This window comes from Eschrichtius robustus, chromosome 18, assembly GCF_028021215.1.
Source record: "Eschrichtius robustus isolate mEscRob2 chromosome 18, mEscRob2.pri, whole genome shotgun sequence".
In the NCBI taxonomy this organism is placed as follows: domain Eukaryota; kingdom Metazoa; phylum Chordata; class Mammalia; order Artiodactyla; family Eschrichtiidae; genus Eschrichtius; species Eschrichtius robustus.
Window position 1 is genome coordinate 875,726 of NC_090841.1, and position 19,771 is coordinate 895,496.

The window sequence follows — 19,771 nt, forward strand, 5'->3', positions numbered from 1 at the left end:
TTCTCTGACTTACTTCACTTAGTATGATAATCTCTAGGCCCATCCATGTTGCTGCAAATGGCATTATTTCATTCTTTTTTATGGCTGAGTAATATTCCATTGTACATATGTACCACATTTTCTTTATCCATGCATCTGTCGATATTTAGGTTGCTTCCATGTTTTGGCTATTGTAACTAGGGCTCCTATGAACATAGGGGTGCGTGTATTCTTTCAAATTAGAGTTTTCGCCTTTTCTGAGTATATGTGCAGGAGTGGGATTGCTGGATTATATGGTAGCTCTATTTTTAGTGTTTTGTTTTTTCTATTTTTTGGCTGCTCCGGGTCTTAGTTACAGCACATGGGATCTTTGTTGCCACATGTGGGATCTCGTTGCCGCTTGTGGGATCTTTTAGTTGCGGCACGTGGGATCTAGTTCCCTGACCAGGGATCAAACCCAGGCCTCCTGCATTGGGAGTTTGGAGTTTTACCCACTGGACCACCAGGGAAGTCCCTATTTTTAGTTTTCTGAGGAAAACTAACAGCATTTATTGTTTGTAGACTTTTTGAGGATGACCATTCTGACCATTGTGTGGTGACACCTCATTGTAGTTTTGATTTGCATTTCTCTGAAAATTAGCAGTGTTGAGCATCTTTTCATTGCCTGCTGGCCATCTGTATTTAAATCCTTTATCTCTTATTATCAAATATTTGATTTGCTTTTCACTTTTTAAACTAGTGCAGTCATTTTGAATTATCCCCAGATCCCCTCCACTGCACTGCCCATGGAGAATGAACGTTTTCAGCCCTGGTGTTGACAAGCCCGTGGACCAGACACATGAGGGTGGGAACGAGCGCTGGCTTCGTGCGTGCTGGGGGGTGGCTCGGAGCACAGGGCGCTGGGGGCGTCATGGTGGCGCTTCCAGGGGGAGAAGCCCAGCCGAGTGCGACAGGGCCACAGGCAGTGGCTCTTCTTTACTCACGGGTCTGGTCTCTGCGATCAGAATGCCTGTACCTACACGGAGGCGGGGAGCAGTGTAGAGCCGCCCCTCCTGTCAGGTGGTGCAGTGCAGTTGACGCTCTGCATCTGGCCCTTCCGGATGAGGAGGGCTGACCATCTGTCCAAGAAGAACGGCCGAAGAAAGAAATGTTAGAGCTTCCTCGTACTGAATCCTTGATTTCTCGCTTCCTTTCAGCTTCCAAAATTCATGTTATTATTTTACAGTTAATAGTATACCTATTTGTCTTGATGCCTTTTCGTGTGTGACCTCTAAAAGTGGATAATTCATGTTACTTCCCAAAGAAAATCAGAAATTTAACTAGAGACTCAGTTACATAGTGACGTATGTTCAAAGTGTGTGTAACATTCTGATTAGGGCACCACATATTTAATAAAACAGCACTGTATTTTTTTATAGTCCAGAAAAATGTATCTTAATAAGGCTCTTCTGTGTTCCAGATGGCAGACAACAGATTTTGAGTTTCGGCATGGATTTGCAGTTGGAATGGATGAAATTAGAGGATTTTCAAAAACATCTTGATGGGGAAGATGAGAATTTTAAAACAGCCGATGCAATTCCAAGCAGTGAGTAATTCTGGAATTACGGGGATCCCCTTCATGAATCTAGGTATGTAAAACCTAATTTATCTTTTCTTTCATTTTAGATTTATTGAGGGATGCTGTGAAAAACGGGGATTATATTACTGTGAAGGTTGCACTTAATTCAAGTGAAGAATATAACCTGGACCAAGAGGTAAAGTGTCTGTAAAAATCTCATGAAAGGAAGCTGGAAAGTAACTCTTTTAAAATAATTCAGTTTTATTCTTTCTTTTCTTAACTTTTATAAAAGTGATACATGTTCACTTTATAGGATTCAAACATTCTAGAAATGTATAACGTAGAAAATTACAGGGCTTCCCCGGTGGTGCAGTGGTTAAGAATCCACCTGCCAATGCAGGGGACACGGGTTCAAGCCCTGGTCCAGGAAGATCCCACGTGCCACGGAGCAGCTAAGCCCGTGCACCACAACTACTGAGCCTGCGCTCTAGAGCCTGTGAGCCACAACTACTGAGCCTGCGAGCCACAACTACTGAGCCCACGTGCCGCAACTACTGAGCCCGTGTGCCTAGAGCCTGTGCTCCGCAGCAGGAGAAGCCACTGCGATGATAAGCCCACGTGCAGCAACAAAGACCCAACGCAGCCAAAAATTAATTAATTAATTATTTTTAAAAAGAAAGAAAGAAAATTACAGGTCCCGTAATTCCAACCCCAAATAATAACCATTAGGTTTAGCCGTGATTTGCCTTGTTTTGTCTGTGGTTTAACCTCCGCACTTTGAGGGGAAAGTGACTCCTCGTTTTCATGTCACCATTTGTGTTTCATTGGTAGTTGCCTATTTACAACAACTGCCCATCTTTCTATTGTTTTTTTTGGTTTTGTGTGTGTGTGTGTGTGTGTGTGTGTGTGTTTGTGGCCGCACGGCGAGGCTTGCAGGATCTAGTTCCCCAACCAGGGATCAAACCCATGCCCCCTGTGGTGGAAGCGCACAGTCTTAACCACTGAGCCACCAGGGAAATCACCCAGCTTTCTATTGTTGCTGGGTTTTTTCATACTGATTTGTAAAGATTTTAATGGAAGCATATTAACCCTTTCTCTGTTTTTATGTTTTTATTTTTTGAGTCTTATTGCTTGGAGGGATTTTTATTTTTAGGTAGTCATATCTGTTGATCTTTTCCTTTATGGCTTTTGGGTGTCTTACCTTGCTTAGAAAAGATTCTTGTATTTTCTTCTTTAGTTTTCTTGCTTTAATGGTGGATTTGTTAGGTTGAATCCTTTAGGATTGCAGTAAAAAGATTATTGGGATTTTCTTTAAAATCACATGAAATACATAGATTAATTTGGCTCAGAATTGACATTTTTACATTTTGAGTCTTCCATCCAGGAACATGACAACTCTACATTCATTCAGCTCTTCATTTATTCCCTTAAGCAAAGTTCTTTGGGCTTTTTTCTTCATATAGTTCTTGTACGTTTATTTTAGATGTATTCATACGTATTTTATAATTTTTAAATCATTTTCCATATATATGCTGTGTACAAGAGACCCACTTCAGACCTGGGGACACATACAGACTGAAAGCGAAGGGACAGAAAAAAGATATTCCATGCAAATGGAAATCATAAGAAAGTTGGAGTAGCAATACTCATATCAGATAAAATAGACTTTAAAATAAAGACAGTTACAAGAGATAAGGAGGGACACTACATAATGATCAAAGGATCAATCCCAGAAAAAGATATAACAATTATAAATGTTTATGCACCCAACATAGGAGCACCTCAATGCATAAGGCAAATGCTAACAGCCATGAAAGGAGAAATCGACAGTAACACAATAGTAGTAGGGAACTTTAACACCCCACTTACACCAATGGACAAATCATCCAAACAGAAAATAAATAAGGAAACACAAGCTTTAAAGGACACAATAGACTAGATAGAGCTAAGATATTTATAGAACATTCCACCCAAAAGTGGCAGAATACACTTTCTTCTCAAGTGCACACGGAACATTCTCGAGAATAGATCACAGCTTGGGTCACAGATCAAGCCTCGGAAAATTTAAGAAAACTGAAATCATATCAAGCATCTTTTCTGACCACAACGTTAAGAGATTGGAAATCAGTTACACGAAAAAAACTGTAAAAAACAAATTCATGGAGGCTAAACACTGCGCTATTAAATAACCAAGAGGTCACAGAAGAAACCAAAGAAGAAATTAGAAATACCTAGAAACAAATGACAAGGAAAACACAACGACCCAAAACCTATGGGATGCAGCAAAAGCACTTCTAAGAGGGAAGTTTATAGCAATTCAATCTCACCTCAAGAAACAAGAAAAATCTCAAATAAACAATCTAACCCTACACTTAAAACGACTAGAGAAAAAAGAATAAAGAAAACCCAAAGGCAGTAGAAGGAAAGAAATCATAAAGATCAGGGCAGAAATAAATGAAATAGAAATGAAGGAAACAATAGCAAAGATCAATAAAACTAGAAGCTGGTCCTTTAAGAAGATAAACAAAATTGATAAACCCTTAGCCAGACTCATCAAGAAAAAAAGGGAGAGGACACAAGTCAATAAAATTAGAAATGAAAAAGGAGAAATCACAGCTGACACCACAGAAATACAAAGAGTTATAAGAGACTACCACAAACAACTATATGCCAATAAAATGGACAACCACAAAGAAATGGACAAGTTCTTGGAAAGGTACAATTTTCCAAGACTGAAACAAGAAGAATTAGAAAATATAAACCTATCACAAGTAAATGAAATTGAAACTGTATTTTAAAATCTTCCAACAAATAAAAGTCCAGGACCAGATGGCTTCACAGGCGAATTCTGTCAAACATTTAGAGAAGAGCTAACACCCATCCTTCTCAAACTCTTCCAAAACATAGCAGAGGGAGAAACACTCCCAAATTCATTCTACAAAGCCACCATCACCCTGGTACCAAAACCAGAAACAGGTATCACAAAAAAAGAAAATTATAGACCAATATCACTGATGAACATAGACGTAAAAATCTTGAACAAAATACTAGCAAACAGAACCCAACAACACATTAAAAGGGTCATAACACCATGATCAAGTGGGGTTTATCCCAGGGATGCAAGGATTCTTCGATATACGCAAATCAATCAATGAGATACACCACATTAACAAATTAAGGAATAAAAGCCATATGATCATCTCAATAGATGCAGAAAAAGCTTTTGACAAAATTCAACACCTATTTATGATAAAAACTCTCCAGAAAATGGGCATAGAGGGAACCTACCTCAACGTAATAAAGGCCATATATGACAGACCCACAGCAAGCGTCATACTCAATGGTGAAAACCTGAAAGCATTTCCACTAAGATCAGGAACAAGACCAAGGATGTCCACTCTCACCAGTGTTATTCAACATACTTTTGGAAGTCCTAGCCACAGCAATCAGAGAAGAAAAAGAAATACAAGGAGTACAAATTGGAATAGAAGTAAAACTCAAATTGTTTGCAAATGGCATGATGCAATACATAGAATATCCTAAAGATGCCACCAGAAAACTACTAGAACTAATCAATGAATTTGGTAAGGTTGCAGGATACAAAATTAATGCACAGAAATCTCTGGCATTCCTATACACCAACAACGAAAAATCAGAGAGAGAAATTAAGGAAACAATCCCATTTACCATCACAACAAAAAGAATAAAATACCTAGGAATAAACCTGCCTGAGGAGGCGAAAGACTTGTACTCAGAAAACTATAAAACACTGATGAAAGAAATCAAAGATGACATAAACAGATGGAGAAATATACCATATTCTTGGATTGGAAGAATCAATATTGTGAAAATGACTGTACTACCCAAAGCAATCTACAGATTCAGTGCAATCCCTATCAAACTACCAATGGCATTCTTCACAGAATTAGAACAAAAAATCTCACAATTCGTATGGAAACACAAAAGACCCCGAATAGCCAAAGCAATCTTGAGAAAGAAAAACGGAGCTGGAGGAATCAAGACTCCCTGACTCCAGACTATACCACAAAGCCACAGTAATCAAGACAGTATGATACTTTACACATAATAAGATGGTGTAACCATCTTATTTTTAATTTATTTTATTTATTAATTTATTTATTTATTTTTGGCTGCATTGGGTCTTCGTTGCTGCGCGCGGGCTTTTCTCTAGTTGCGGCGAGCGGGGGCTACTCTTCATTGCGGTGCACGGGCTTCTCATTGCAGTGGCTTGTCTCGTTGCGGAGCACGGGCTCTAGGCGTGCAGGCTTCAGTAGTTGTGGCTCGCGGGCTCTAGAGCGCAGGCTCAGTAGTTGTGGCGCACGGGCTTAGTTGCTCCGTGGCATGTGGGATCTTCCCGGACTAGGGCTCGAACCCGTGTCCCCTGCATTGGTAGGCGGATTCTTAACCACTGTGCCACCAGGGAAGTCCCCTTATTTCAATTTAAGTGGATCCTCTTGAGTCTGTCTAAAGTACTACTGCTAAGAATCATTTTTCTTATATTTGTGTTCCCTCCAATTACTCAGACAGGCAAATTTTGCTAGACTTTCAGATTACAGCTAAATTAATTCGTACTATTGGAATTTGGTTTTATCAAATGTTATTTAATAAATTGTTTGGTTTTCTCATATGGTCATTGCTTGAACTAGTGATTGGAAATATTTTAGCTAATAGTTACCTTTTTTTCTTTTGTCAGCCTTTTGTAGTTTTATCTCTATTAAAAGAAGTTTTCTTTAATTTCTCTATATTTTGTTACGGACTCTCAGAAACTAACCATATCAATGTCCTGTTTGCCACTTCTGAATTTCCCTCTGTATCCTTAGAGAACTCAAACTCTCGCTTCCCAACGGTTGTATTTACATAGGCCAACATTTGTCTCATCCAGAAAGCATTCGTTTTAGTTTGTAACCAATAGAATGGACTTGTGTGACTTCTCATGGTCATTTCTAGCCTTCTATCTTTGGGCCAACCAAATGAATATAATGAATATATGCGTTTCACCTGTTTTACCTAAAACACAGGAGACTTTTGAGATAAGTAAGTACCTTTGCCATTTATGTGGCATCAGCGTTCACTGTTCATTTTGTATCATGCAGGGTGTTGATATGCCTTTAGAAATTGATACATGGAAGTTGTAAAATTTTATGGTAACACATATGGAAAAATTCTAAAGGTTATTAGTTTCTGATTGTTAGGGTATTTTAGTGAAGAACCTAAGTACGTAGATGCATAAGTCAATGTATTTCAGTGATTTCACATTGAAACATAGTAAATGAAAAAACTTAGTTCTAAGATTTTTCTGATTAAACATTGACATGTTTTTTCATAAACAAAACCAATACAGGATTCAAGCGGGATGACGCTGGTGATGCTCGCGGCAGCTGGGGGGCAGGACGACCTGCTGAGGCTGCTCCTCAGGAAGGGGGCAAAAGTGAACGGTCGGCAGAAGAACGGGACCACTGCGCTCATCCATGCTGCCGAGAAGGTCGGCCACTCAGAAGGCTTTGGTTTGATAGTCTTGGGACCGAGACAGAGTCTGTCTCTGCAGGGAAATGTACCGGTCCTACAGTCACGTAACTTTAAATTTTCATAGTTCAGTTCATCTGTAACTTGTCATAAATGGATGTGTTTTTATTGACAGTCGTACCTTGTAATTGAATTTGCAAAATCATTTATCTAGTTGGAAGTGATTTATATTGAAAAAGAAATTCTCATTAAGGTTATTAATATTGATTTCTTAGATCTTTTAAAAATCTTTTCCAATCTAAATTAAGTGTTCCTTTTGGTTAATAATTTAATTAAAATGTTCCCATATATTATCTTATTAAAGGATTGATATGCAGAGTTTCTTATGCTGAAACCAGTGGTTAACCTTGAGGTTGGAGTGTCTGGCACACGGTGCGCAGCTGTGCCGGTGCCTGTGCTGGGGCCGCTCCCCGCAGCCGCCAGCTTTCCCAGGACCCTGCACGGGGGAGCTGTTTATATCGTGTTCACCATCCTGCTTGGGATAGAATCTGAGTACTTTTCCTGGTGGATAAAAATAAAAATAAAATAAAAATCTTAAAACGTCTAGAAATATTAACTTGTAAAGAATTTGGGGAATTAAATTTACTTTTTTTTTTTTTCTTTAACAGAACTTTTTAACGACAGTGGCTATTCTTTTGGAAGCAGGAGCTTTTGTAAACGTCCAGCAGAGCAATGGTGAGACGGCTCTAATGAAGGTAAATGCCTCCCTTGGAGCAGTCCTCCCCTCAGATGCAACATGGCCCTGCTGGGGTCTCCAGCTGCTGCTGTGCTGGGGCTGCTGTATGATGGGGACAAGACTGTCTGTGGACCTACAGGTCGCAGCTGAGTGGGAGAACCAGACCCGCAAAGAGGCAGTTACTCGGTGTGATGAGCGACGTGGTGGTAAGAGCCCAGGGAGCTATGAGCTTATGTACAGTGGACGCCAGGCTCAGTAATGTGGATTTGAGCTCAGCCTTGGGATGGACCTGGCAGGTGGCTAAGCCACGTCCTCAAGATCCAGGTCAGCAGGGATGAAACGTGTGAGTGGAAGGGGAGCAGGCTGTGCCCTGTGCAGACCTGGGCGTAGAAAAGAGGGATGTGCATGCGTTACTATTTCACACTGGTGACTTCATCTTCTGTGCTTGGAATTGTGGTTTGCAGACAGTGGGGTTGTTTTGTTTATTTTTGGCTGCGTTGGGTCTTTGTTGCTGCGCACGGGGTTTCTCTAGTTGCGGTGCGCAGGCTTCAGTAGTTGTGGCGCGTGGGCTCAGTAGTTGCAGCTCACGGGCTCTAGAGCGCAGGCTCAGTAGTTGTGGCGCACGGGCTTAGTTGCTCCGCAGCATGTGGGATCTTCCCGGACCAGGGCCCGAACCCGAGTCCCCTGTATTGGCAGGTGGATTCTTAACCACTGCGCCACCAGGGAAGCCCCCTGCAGACAGTTTCGAGTGGAAGGTTGTTGAAGTCCCCCCTCCCTGTGTAGCAGTCTTGCATTTGCTTCTAGGGGACCCTGCCCAGTCCAGCACGTTCCTCTGGCAGCTCCAGGTTTCTGGCCTGAGATGCTGTCCACACGGCAGGTTGTGACCCTGTACCGTGTGTGGAAGCTGAGGCCCACTTGCCTGCTCCCTACGTGCAGCTGTGTGAGCTGCTCACCAAGAAGGCGTGCGTCTGTGGTACCTCTTCCCAACCTTCTTTCCCGAGTCTGGAAGGCAGCCTGGTCAGAGCCCCCGGTTGGCGGGTGCCCTGGCCCTGAGTCTGTGCTTGACTGTGCAGTTCTAAAGGCCTGCGTCACCTGCTCCCTCGGCCTTCTTCCACACTTGGGGGTTAAACCTTGCTCACTGCTGGTGTTTCTGTTTCTTTTTTTTTTTTTTAAGGAATTCCTTTATTTTTTTTATTATTTATTTATTTATTTATTTTGGGCTTTGTTGGGTCTTCGTTTCTGTGCAAGGGCTTTCTCTAGTTGTGGCAAGCGGGGGCCACTCTTCATCGCAATGCGCGGGCCTCTCACTGTCGCGTCCTCTCTTGTTGCGGAGCACAGGCTCCAGACGCGCAGGCTCAGTAATTGTGGCTCACGGGCCTAGTTGCTCCGCGGCACGTGGGATCTTCCCAGACCAGGGCTCGAACCCGTGTCCCCTGCATTGGCAGGCAGATTCTCAACCCCTGCGCCACCAGGGAAGCCCTAATTTCAGTTTTTTTTTGTTTTTTTTTTTTTTTAAGATGAAAGTTACTTTAATTTATTTTTATTTATTTATTTATTTTTGGCTGTGTTGGGTCTTCGTTTCTGTGCGAGGGCTTTCTCTAGTTGCGGCAAGCAGGGGCCACTCTTCATCGCAGTGCACGGGCCTCTCACTATCATAGCCTCTCTTATTGCGGAGCGCAGGCTCAGTGATTGTGGCTCACGGGCCTAGTTGCTCCGCGGCATGTGGGATCTTCCCAGACCAGGGCTCGAACCCGTGTCCCCTGCATTGGCAGGCAGATTCTCAACCACTGTGCCACCAGGGAAGCCCTCTGTTTCATTTTTGATTCATGGAAATGTTTATTTTGTCCAGGAGCCCTCCTTTTGAATTTCAGTTCTCCTTGTGTGTTTCTACTGAAGTATGTTTAGAGCACAGGTTGCACATGAAAGAATGAATTTAAAACTTCATCTTATTGAGAAATCACCAGGCACATTCTAAACAGCAGATGCCCGCACAGTCTGAAGCATGGCAGGGGTGGGGGGTGTGAGGCGGGCTCTCCGCATCTGTGCCAGGGAGCTAGGGGCTAACCCTCCCGGCAGCGGGGAGCCATCTGAAGGGCCAGCCTGGAGAAAGACAGAAGCAGAATAAAGGTTGGGTTTCGCTGCATTGTTTGTTTTTAATGTCCCCCGTTACAGTGGGGGGAATGGATTGGTTTGCAGACTTGTAGGGAGGTTCTTAAAATTAAGTGGAATAATAATAGTCTGCACCGAAGTAGTGACAGTGGAGACAGAAGTGGACAGACTGAGCAGTCTTAACGAGGTCAAATTCACAGGACTTAGTAACTGAAGGTGATGGTTGGTCCCCTATTTCTTAAGTTAGAGAACACGGGCAGCACAAATGGAAGATTTTTACACGCAGTGGACCTGGAAATGCTTAGGTGTTTTACACGTGGATCTTAAGCTCAGGAGAGAGGTAGGCGGGAAACTCAGATTTGGCTCTGAAAGGGGTCGCCCATTAAGGGTCGGAAAAGACCAGAGATGGAGGAGGGCCAGGAGGCTCTGAGGCGTTTGACTATGGTCTGAATTAGGCAGCCCTGTCTGTCCTGCTCACTGAGGAAAAGGACCACAGCACTTGCACTTCCCAGACAGTTTCCGACCCCAATGGTTCTTTTCCCTCCCTTCACAGAGAACCAACTCCCAGCTCAGCGTGGAGAGAGGGACACTGACCACAGTCAAGTAATTATTCCTCCTTTATTCCTGACGCAGGCCTGTAAAAGGGGAAATTCAGACATCGTCCGCCTTGTCATTGAATGCGGGGCTGACTGCAACATTCTGTCAAAGCACCAAAACAGTGCGCTGCATTTCGCAAAGCAGTGTAACAATGTGCTGGTGTATGACCTGCTGAAGAATCACTTAGAGACGTAAGTGTGGAGTGAATGTGCCCGGTGCCTATTTGGACACATAATTGGAGTGGCCTGTGTGTAACTGCTCAGAAAAAGATTGTCAAGTACAAGTCCTGACAGGTCTGTGGTCTCAGAAGATGATGAATTTTAAAAGTGGTGTATGAATTATTTTTCTGCAAGTTATTGAGGACTTAGAAACTGTCAAACTTAACGCTATACTAAGAGTATCATCTTAAAATCTTAATTATGCTCTTAACTTGGCTCCCAAACATTTTCTTAAAACCATTTAAACTTTTTAACAGATAATTTTTTAGAGGTTTTAGGTTCCGAGCGAAGTTGAGTAGAAAGTAGAGATTTCCCGTATACCTCCTGCCACCACATGTGCACACCCTCTCCAGGTGGTGTGTCCATTACAGTTGATGGACCTACAGTGACAAGTGCTCATGACCCAGAGCCCCTGGTTCCCCTGAGGTTCCCCTTGGGTGTTGTCCATCCTGTGGGTTTGGACAAACGTAACGACGTGTCCCCGCATCGTAGCCTCACTGCCCTAAACATCGTCTGTGCTCCGCCTGTTCCTCTCTCCCTAACTCTGGAAACCACTGATACCTTTCCTGTCTTCTCCAGAATGTCGTTTGGTTGGAATCATACAGTATTTGCCCTTTTCAGATTGGCTTCTTTGTGACAGGCATTTAAGTTTTCTCCGTATCTTTACATGGCCTGGTGAGCTCGTTTCTTTTTAGTACTGAATAATAATTACATTGTCTGGAAATTACCAGTTTACCCGTTCAAGTTCATGCTTTTTCAAATGAATTCTAAATCATTTTATTTTATTGGAAGTTCACGTAAGTAATTTAGTAGCTTTTTTTGCTTATTTTGGCCACACGTACGTGACAGGAGCTTCAGGAACAGTAGCGAGTGCAGGCAGGGTGTTTACTGTCCATGTAACAGACATGGGTCGGCAGCCTTGGGCAGGGACAGCCACTCCTCCCCGCTCCTCCTCACCCACCAAACACAGGACATGACTTGGATCTTCACACCTGAAAGATGGTTATGCCCCTTCCAGATGTAGGATCCATGTTCTAAGCAGAAAATAAGGTAAACTTCAGACAGGAGACAAAAAAGGCAAAGGCCAAAAAGGGAGTGTGTGCCTGGGGACTCTGCCCACGCAGACGGCCTTCGCCCACCCGGGTGGCAGTGACCGGGCGGCCAGCAGGCAGGGCGACCAGCCTGCCTGGTTTGCCCAAGGCTGAGGGCTTCCTGGGACGCTGGGCTTGGTTTTGCATCTGTGATGAAAGGGTTCTTGGGACTCCACACTCCTTGAACCAGAGCATCCTGGGATGGGGGTGGGTTGGTTACCTTCCCAGCAGGGTTGTCTGAAAAGACTTTTGGAATTAGCAGTAATCATTTTATTTGACTGCTTTCTAAACTAAGTACTAGAACAAGACTTTTCTGTGTGTGGCAGTTCTTGGGTTTATTTTCTGACAGAATTCTTATTTCTGATTCATCGACTTATCCGAGGAGTGTGTATGGAGCTCTGTCTGCGTGCCGGGCAGCACGCGGAGGGCAGGGGTGGCCGCGGGGCACAGACTTGCCCACTCGGAGCCTCAACAACACAGACAGGCATGTGATGTGTCAGGTGTGAGAGCTAAGGAAAAAGAGCAGGGAAGCAGGAGAGAGGCTGCTGCTGTTTTTTTTTCTTTCTCCCCTTAAGGTTGATCTGGGAAAGCCTCGTTGTATTCAACAGTCTGATGATGTTGTAGCTCATGGTTCTTCCCTACACAAACATTAACAGCGTTTACTGTACTTGTTTATTAGACTTTCAAGAGTAGCAGAAGAAACAATAAAGGATTACTTTGAAGCGCGTCTTGCTCTCCTAGAACCAGTTTTCCCAATAGCATGTCATCGTCTCTGTGAGGGCCCAGACTTTTCAATGGATTTCAATTACAGAACCCCACAGAACATACCAGAAGGTAAGCCTGTGTTTTCTCTCATTTTGAAATGTGACATTATAAAACTGATTTTCAGGCAGAACTCTTTGTTCTTTTAATAAAACCTTAACAAATTCCATTATGTGTAATAATTATGTACAATAGTTAACAGCACTGCTGCTCTGGCAGAAAAAAAGAAACGCAGCTGATACTCACCATCCCAGATGACCCCAAGGGGTCCACACAGCAGCATGTTAGCACTTGTTTTAAAAGTATGCAAGTTGAGTCTTAATAATTATACTAGTTTTTATTAAAATTGACTTATTAAAATTTAGCTTTCAAGATGATAAGCCCAAAATCAATGTTCTCCCTGAATTTTATTATCACTAATAGTCTTGCCCTTTTAAAAAGACAAAGAAAAATGAATATGTCTTGTCCCATAGTACAGTTTAGTAGCAAGAGATGAGAACTTCAGTTCTGCTTCCTAGTTTCTGCTTAACGGCTACTTGGCAGGCGAGACCATGGCCATGGCCCCTCCTCCAGGACACGGGTGCTCCGTATACAGAGTGGAGGTGACAGTGTCTCTGCCTGAAAGGTAGGAAACTGGGTTCTGGCTTATTTAAAAAACAAAAAAACAACCCACCCGTTTAAAAAATACATATTTGTTAATGGAAATTTAGTTGAAGAAAATATAGCTCTACCCGTCAAAGCCAGCCATTCACAACACCTTAGCGATAGTGAACTGTGGTCTTGACAGTCCACGCGGACCGCCTGCACCGCCAGGCACGCGCTGGTGAGCTGAGCCCCTGCACTGGCCGGTCACCCACCTCCACACCTGTGCTTCGGTTCAGCGGGACAGTCCTGGGTTACACACGGCCGGTTTTGCACTCGTACAACGTCTGCATCCACTAGCGGTTTTTTCCAAAGATGCCCTGTCGTCCTCAGATGTGAGATCCTGGTAGATTTTCCTGACCCTCGAGACTCAGAGTGTCCTGTCGTCTCTCAGAGCCCCACCCAGACCAGGACTCTCAGCCAACACCTTGGTGAGATCTTGGGTGACTTGCAAGCACTCAAGTTTGAACAAACACTGACCTTGGTCTCTTGAGGGGTGTGTGGCTCTTAAGAACTGAAGAGAAACAATTTATACTGATACCATGCAACAAGCACCAGGAACTTGATTAGGGTCCGTTGTGTCATATTCTGCGTATGGATCGAGTATTTCTGAGTCAGGCTAGAGCTGACAAAGGACGACCATTCCTCTGCTGGATACCACTCACTGTGGTCGGCAGAATAGAAACACGACCTTCGTGAAAGTGTTAGATTCTAATAGGATTTCACTGCCGACGGCCATCCCCACAGGCTGTCTGACGAGGTTCCACTGCCTTTTCTGCTCTACAGTCACGCGGACACAGCTGCGTTTTCACAGCGGAGCTGAGGGGAAAACAAGAAGAGCCTCTGTGTCTGCCGCGGGCCTTTCCTTCTCCTCTCATCCTCGGTGCTCTAAGCAGAGAAGCTGCATCATAAAACGGAGAGCAAAACCCTGTGTCAAACCTCACATAGCTTGAAAGGAGATAAAAGAGCCAGGGACCTCTGGTGTGCCCTTTTTTTCCTGGAACCAGAACAAATTTTAAAGCCAGTCATTCTTTGGGGTCTTTTTATGAAGTCTCCTCGTTCACAAGTTTTTAACATCATATTAAAAAACAACTCATGTATCTTTTATATTATCAAAAGTACAGTTTTTGTTCAGAGAATGAATCTTGCAGAATATTTTGCATATTCAGAAGCTTCAAATCTTACCCAAACTTTTTTTTTTCAAAATGAGATTTTTTTTTGGCATTATAAGAAAATTCAGAAAAGGCAAAATAGTATGTGGAAGACAGTGGAAAATTCCTCAAACCCACACTCAAAAACCACAGTCCACAGGTTTCGCTTCCATTGACATTTATAAATTCAGTAGGAACTTTTAAATACCACTTAAGAAAAATAATAACTTCAGTGTAGAAAAAGCGTATTTAAAAAGCCTGTTGATGAGCTGTCAGTAGCTACTCAGACTAAAAGTAAAAAGGGTTCTGCGGTCTGAAAAGCACTAGATAAACACCAGCAGGTTTTGCACCTGGAGGACCGCTCAAATCTTGCAAACGAGGGCGGGGTACCGGGCCTCCTCCCTCAGGCTCTGCAAAGTGGCCTTGGTGGGTTGGGAATTAAAATCTCTATTTGTATCTCCCCAATTCAGGCTCCGGCGTCCTGCTGTTTATTTTCCACGCAAACTTTTTGGGTAAAGAGGTCATTGCTCGCCTCTGTGGACCGTGTAGTGTACAAGCTGTTGTTTTAAATGATAAATTTCAACTCCCTGTTTTCCTGGTAAGAGTTTCTATAGTTCATTACTGAGGAGTACAGTCTTCTAATCAAAAGCACAGATGACATAAATTCTTCTGTTAACTGTAGTTGTTGGAAATGGCAATAATCCATAATCGTAAATTGTTTTAATTGGTATCTGGGCTTTAAATTATGTTTACCAAGTCTTGGAACTAACACTTTGAAGATAAATTCTTACGGTACAAGAAACATCCTATTTAAACATTATGCCTTTTAATGCCACTATAAATTACAAATGATCACTTAAAGGAAATTTAGGGAATTCAAAAAGGAAGAAAAGCATGCCTGTGCATGGTTCAAAACCGAAATATAAACACTGAATAGCACTGGTTGTATTTATGCTTAGTTTAATTTTAGGTAATCACAGTATAATTTTGATTTTTATTCACTGTGAACTTTTTGTCTTATAAATTTTTTATTTTTGGCTGCGTTGGGTCTTCGTTGCTGCGCGTGGGCTTCTCATTGCGGTGGCTTCTCATTATGGCGGAGCACGGGCTCTAGGCGCGCGGGCTTCAGTAGTCGTGGCTCACGGTCTTAGCTGCTTCGCGGCATGTGGGATCTTCCCGGAACCAGGGCTCAAACCCGTGCCCCATGCATTGGCAGGCAGATTCTTAACCACTGCGCCACCAGGGAAGCCCCACTGTGAACGTTTTAAAATACAAATATATAATAACTAAACTACTAGTGGCTATGTAAATTCTTTAGCATTAAAAATGCCCTTGAAGAATCGTTGCCTATGTTTCCTTTGCCACATATAAAATTCTCTCCTTAGGGTGAATTTAAATTAACTGGTTATGAAGATTTTTTAACGTGCATGCTGTATATGGCTGGATACATTCTAATGCCGAAAATTTTTAATCTATATATTGTTTTTCCAGAAAAATGTTCTCTCTTTAACGCAAGGGAAAAGTAAAGAAATCACAGCATGTTGTCTTATAAAGAAATTCAAACAAACTTGTATTTTCTTCTGCATCATTAGAGTCTTAAAGGTTTCTGGAGTCTGGCTGTGTCTAGATGGAGAAGAAGTCTGTCTGCAAAAATGCTGATCTATCTTTTGGTCTCTTCCCCAGGACAGTCATTTTGTTTACTCGTTCAGCCCTGCCGCGGGCCTCAATAAACTCTTTATAAGGTTGACGGAAGCGCCGTCTGCTAAGGTGAGAATCTCCTTGCATCTGCTGTCACTGCTCAGGTCGTTCCTTCAGGTCACATTATTAGAGAAGATTTTCAGGAATGTCATGCTGTTCCTGGTGTGCCTGCCTGGGTCTGAAATGGGTTCAACCCTCTTTGATATCCACGGTGTGCAGCAGTCTGGTGATGTTCTGTGCTTTTGATATTTAATTGCCACATGTATGATCACTAGCAGGACCAGAACAGTCTGTGTAACAGTACAATTAACGTAGTAACCTAAAAACCCAATTGGACTTTTTAATTAAAATAATGGTAGTCTAACAACCCACACTGATAACCAATTTGACAGTATTGCCAAAGAAGGGAAACAAGTCTTGCCCATGTGTGCTTTTTTTCCCCTCTTCTAACTAACAAAGGGGAACTCTTGAAATATATGCTTTTTTTCTTTCAACAGGTTAAGTTGCTAATAGGTGCATACAGAGTACAGCTGCAGTGACCGAAGAATTGGGAGAGAGTTATTCTCAGACCTATTTCTAAACACGCTTCAAAGCAGTTTGGAATTCTGGCACAGCTCACACTTCCAAATTAAAAGTTTCTTCTGTAAGCCTCTTGCATTTAAGGCCTGTCACCTGTTACAGTCTGAGAGATGGGGCATGGTGCATCTAACATATAAAACACAGATGTAAGTATTTGTGCCAGTGTTCTGAAATCTAGATATCGTGTCCAGACTGTATGTTTTTCCACAATGTGGAATGGTTCATATGAGGATTATTTAATTAAAACTTTTTTTTAACTTGAAATTTTTTACTAGCCCTAGTGAATTTTTGTGTTTTAAAAAAAAAAAAAAAAATCCAGTGGGAACGTTAGCACTAAGTTAAGGTGTGAGTTTGCAGCCCTTGAAGTAGGACTAATCTAAGGTGGTAGGCAGGTTCGAGGGAGGAGGGCTGATCTTCCCAACGGGCCACTGACACAGATCCCGAGTAGGTGACAACTTTGTATATTTGCAGTTACCCTTTATTGTTTGAAAAGATAATAAATCAGAATCTGAGATAATAGCAAAAAAAACAGAAACCAGACATTATGAGCATAAAAGGGGATATATTACATGTGAACTTTATCTTTGTTCTTGGAATCCATTAAGTCATTCTGAACAGCCAGATCTTGTTACTTACTTATTTTGAACACTGGGAATGCCAGCCAGGCTTTGCCACACTCTGCCTCCTGAGAAGGGTGACTGCCCACAGGTCTAATGCTTATATTCTGTCAAGAAATATTTGGCAAACTAATGAATCAAGCTGTCTGGGTTATGGAAATGTATAAAATTGTTAATTTCCAGATCAGTTTTATAATTGCGTGGGTTACAATTTTAATGAAAAAAATTTCAGAATGTCACATACGTCATCCCTCATCATCCATGGGGAATTGGTTCCAGGACCGCCCCCCCCCCCCCCTCAGATACCAAGATCCGAGGATGCTCAAGTCCTTGTGTCATATTTGCATTTAACCCCTCGCGTATCCCCCCCCCCCCATATACTTTAAGTCATGTCTGGATTAACTTACAATACCTAATACAAGGTAAATGCTATGTAAATAGTTGTAAATGCAGTGTAAATTCTATGTAAAGAGTTCCTGGTGTGCAGCAAATTCAAGTTTTGCTTTTTGGAACTTGCTGGAAAATTTTTTTTTCCCCCAGTTATTTTCCATCTGTGGTTTGTTGAGTCTGTGGATGCAGAAACTGTGGATACTAAGAGCTAACCACACACACTGTATAGATTTTTCAGAGTACAACTGCCTTTTCCTAGTTTCCTCAATAAAATACCACAATGCTGGTCTTTCTAGTTTCTTTCTATCTGAAGTCTCAGGACTTCAAAACAAGGTGGATACGAAATGTATAGTTTAGCTAAACAATGGCTGGGATTAGACTTTTCAACTATACTGAATGCTGTACTCCTACTGCGTCTAACCTCACAGCCACGAGATCTGTGTCAGCAGCGGTGCACCCTGTCCAATACACGTGAGAGAAGTGGGTTTCTACAGAACATTCCCGTCACCTAAAAACCAGGCCTAGGTAACACCTTTACAAGAGCGCTAGGAACATAACCACTGTAGAGCTGTGCGGTTTAATACAGTTCTTTTTGAGAAGTGGAGCCAATCGCATCAGATACTTAAGTTAATGCTGCTACTTTGATATTTAAGTAAGTGTGAACAATGACTGCCCTGAAAAACAAAGCAGTTCTCAAGCAGCACCTTATCAGAGGTTTGCAGATATGCTAGTACTACCTGTGGAAAGCAAAGCCATCTCCTCCTTGTGGCTTGTGTAGTTACCGGGCACACAGTACAGAATGCCTAAGAGAGCTTCACCCTCTAGGCCACGGGCGGTGTCATAACTTCAAGCGGGACGCATGGCTCTTGATCCAGACTCACTGAAGAGCAGTTAGTACACATTTTTCTACTTCAGTTTTATCTTAAATTGATTAAAAATCATCACTCCTCAGCCATCACTACTTTCCAGTATATACTGAGGTAAGGACATGATGCGTAATTGGGTTATCCAATTAATTTAACTTAACTAACCATACCACCCAGATCTGGTCACCACTAATTAGTATGCTGCAGTAGAAAGCACATTACACATCCTTTTGCCTACACTACCCAGTACCAAAGAGCAGTGCCTAGTACCTAATACCAGCCAATAAATGTTGAACTACAGTCGGATGAGGAGTTTGGATTTAGTCCAGGAATACAAGTTACTCAACTTCATACACTATCTTCTCAAGTCATTCCCATCTTAAATTCTTAAATTTGTAGAATGTATTCAGTGGAATGTCAGGAGGTTGCAATTTGAAGCTCAGGTGCTGCTTTTAGAATTCTACTCGGCAGGGTTACACTGAGACCTTTCAGTTACCTTATATGAGAATTTACTAGTTTATTAGTAATTTACTACTGCTGGCAAGGTTTTAGCATCAAGAAAGTTGACAGCAAAAGACCTTTATAAAGCATTAACCATGAAACTCCAGTGTCTTTGCATAAAAACGGGGAGAAACATACAAGTGTAAGGAGGATGATCAGCAAAGACCAGGCAAAAGTAGGACACGGATACAAGAAGAACACCGAGAGGTGGTTTATAAAATGAAAGAAGAATTTAGAAAAATTTGGGACTTCCCTGGTGGTCCAGTGGTTGAGACTCCGCGCTTGCATTGCAGGCGGCGTGGGTTTGATCCCTGGTTGGGGAACTAAGATCCTACACGCTGCGTAGCCAAAAAAAAAAAAAAATGTATATAAATTTATATGTACAAGAACATAGATATGTAAGAATTTAGAAAAATTTAATATTTCATGCAGTTAATATGTTTCATAGCATAATACTGTACAAACCCCTAAAGTTATTTTGACATTCTAAAGCTTTACTAAGCAGGATCAGAAGAAAACTGATGGAATCCATACCACTTCCCTCCATCCTCTGCTCACCTGCAGATGATGTTCCTTTCCAACAAAATCTGGGATGTCCAGGCCTGACTGCTCCCTCCTGGTACAGAAGAGCCTTGCTACTGGGCTGGAAAATGGTAGTAACAATGAGGTTCACAATTCAATCAGGACCAAATTAAAACGAAATTGGCAAACAGTCATCCGAGCTCCCAGAGAGCCAGCCCCAGGTGGAATCTACCCAATCAGCTCCGCTGCTCCACCACCCAGTCCGTGCCTT

General features: G+C 42.4%; 2 protein-coding genes across 5 annotated transcripts in view; one reads left to right on the forward strand and one right to left on the reverse strand.

The window, feature by feature from the left end:
* Nucleotides 1-17,900, forward strand: part of MPHOSPH8 (M-phase phosphoprotein 8) — a 52,554-nt gene extending 34,654 nt beyond the window's left edge. For both annotated transcript variants that reach the window (XM_068526783.1, XM_068526784.1), the window contains exons 6-14: nucleotides 1,439-1,564; nucleotides 1,645-1,733; nucleotides 6,900-7,040; nucleotides 7,690-7,776; nucleotides 10,500-10,654; nucleotides 12,452-12,606; nucleotides 14,798-14,925; nucleotides 16,011-16,094; nucleotides 16,523-17,900. In XM_068526783.1, coding sequence (XP_068382884.1) covers nucleotides 1,439-1,564; nucleotides 1,645-1,733; nucleotides 6,900-7,040; nucleotides 7,690-7,776; nucleotides 10,500-10,654; nucleotides 12,452-12,606; nucleotides 14,798-14,925; nucleotides 16,011-16,094; nucleotides 16,523-16,564 — 1,007 coding nt within the window. In that variant the 3' untranslated portion in view covers nucleotides 16,565-17,900. The remainder of the gene's footprint in view (nucleotides 1-1,438; nucleotides 1,565-1,644; nucleotides 1,734-6,899; nucleotides 7,041-7,689; nucleotides 7,777-10,499; nucleotides 10,655-12,451; nucleotides 12,607-14,797; nucleotides 14,926-16,010; nucleotides 16,095-16,522) is intronic.
* The window catches only part of PSPC1 (paraspeckle component 1), a 95,877-nt gene continuing 88,760 nt past the window's right edge, over nucleotides 12,655-19,771 (reverse strand). Inside the window, exons 12-15 of one of the 3 annotated variants that reach the window (XR_011071042.1) lie at nucleotides 19,537-19,621; nucleotides 18,349-19,316; nucleotides 17,241-17,328; nucleotides 12,655-14,077 (exon numbers count right to left, since the gene is read on the reverse strand). The gene's annotated coding sequence lies outside the window, so the exon portion shown is untranslated. Of the gene's footprint in view, nucleotides 14,174-15,232; nucleotides 15,581-17,240; nucleotides 17,329-18,348; nucleotides 19,317-19,536; nucleotides 19,622-19,771 lie in introns of those variants that run through there. The other 2 variants (XR_011071040.1, XR_011071043.1) reach the window with 2 other exon arrangements.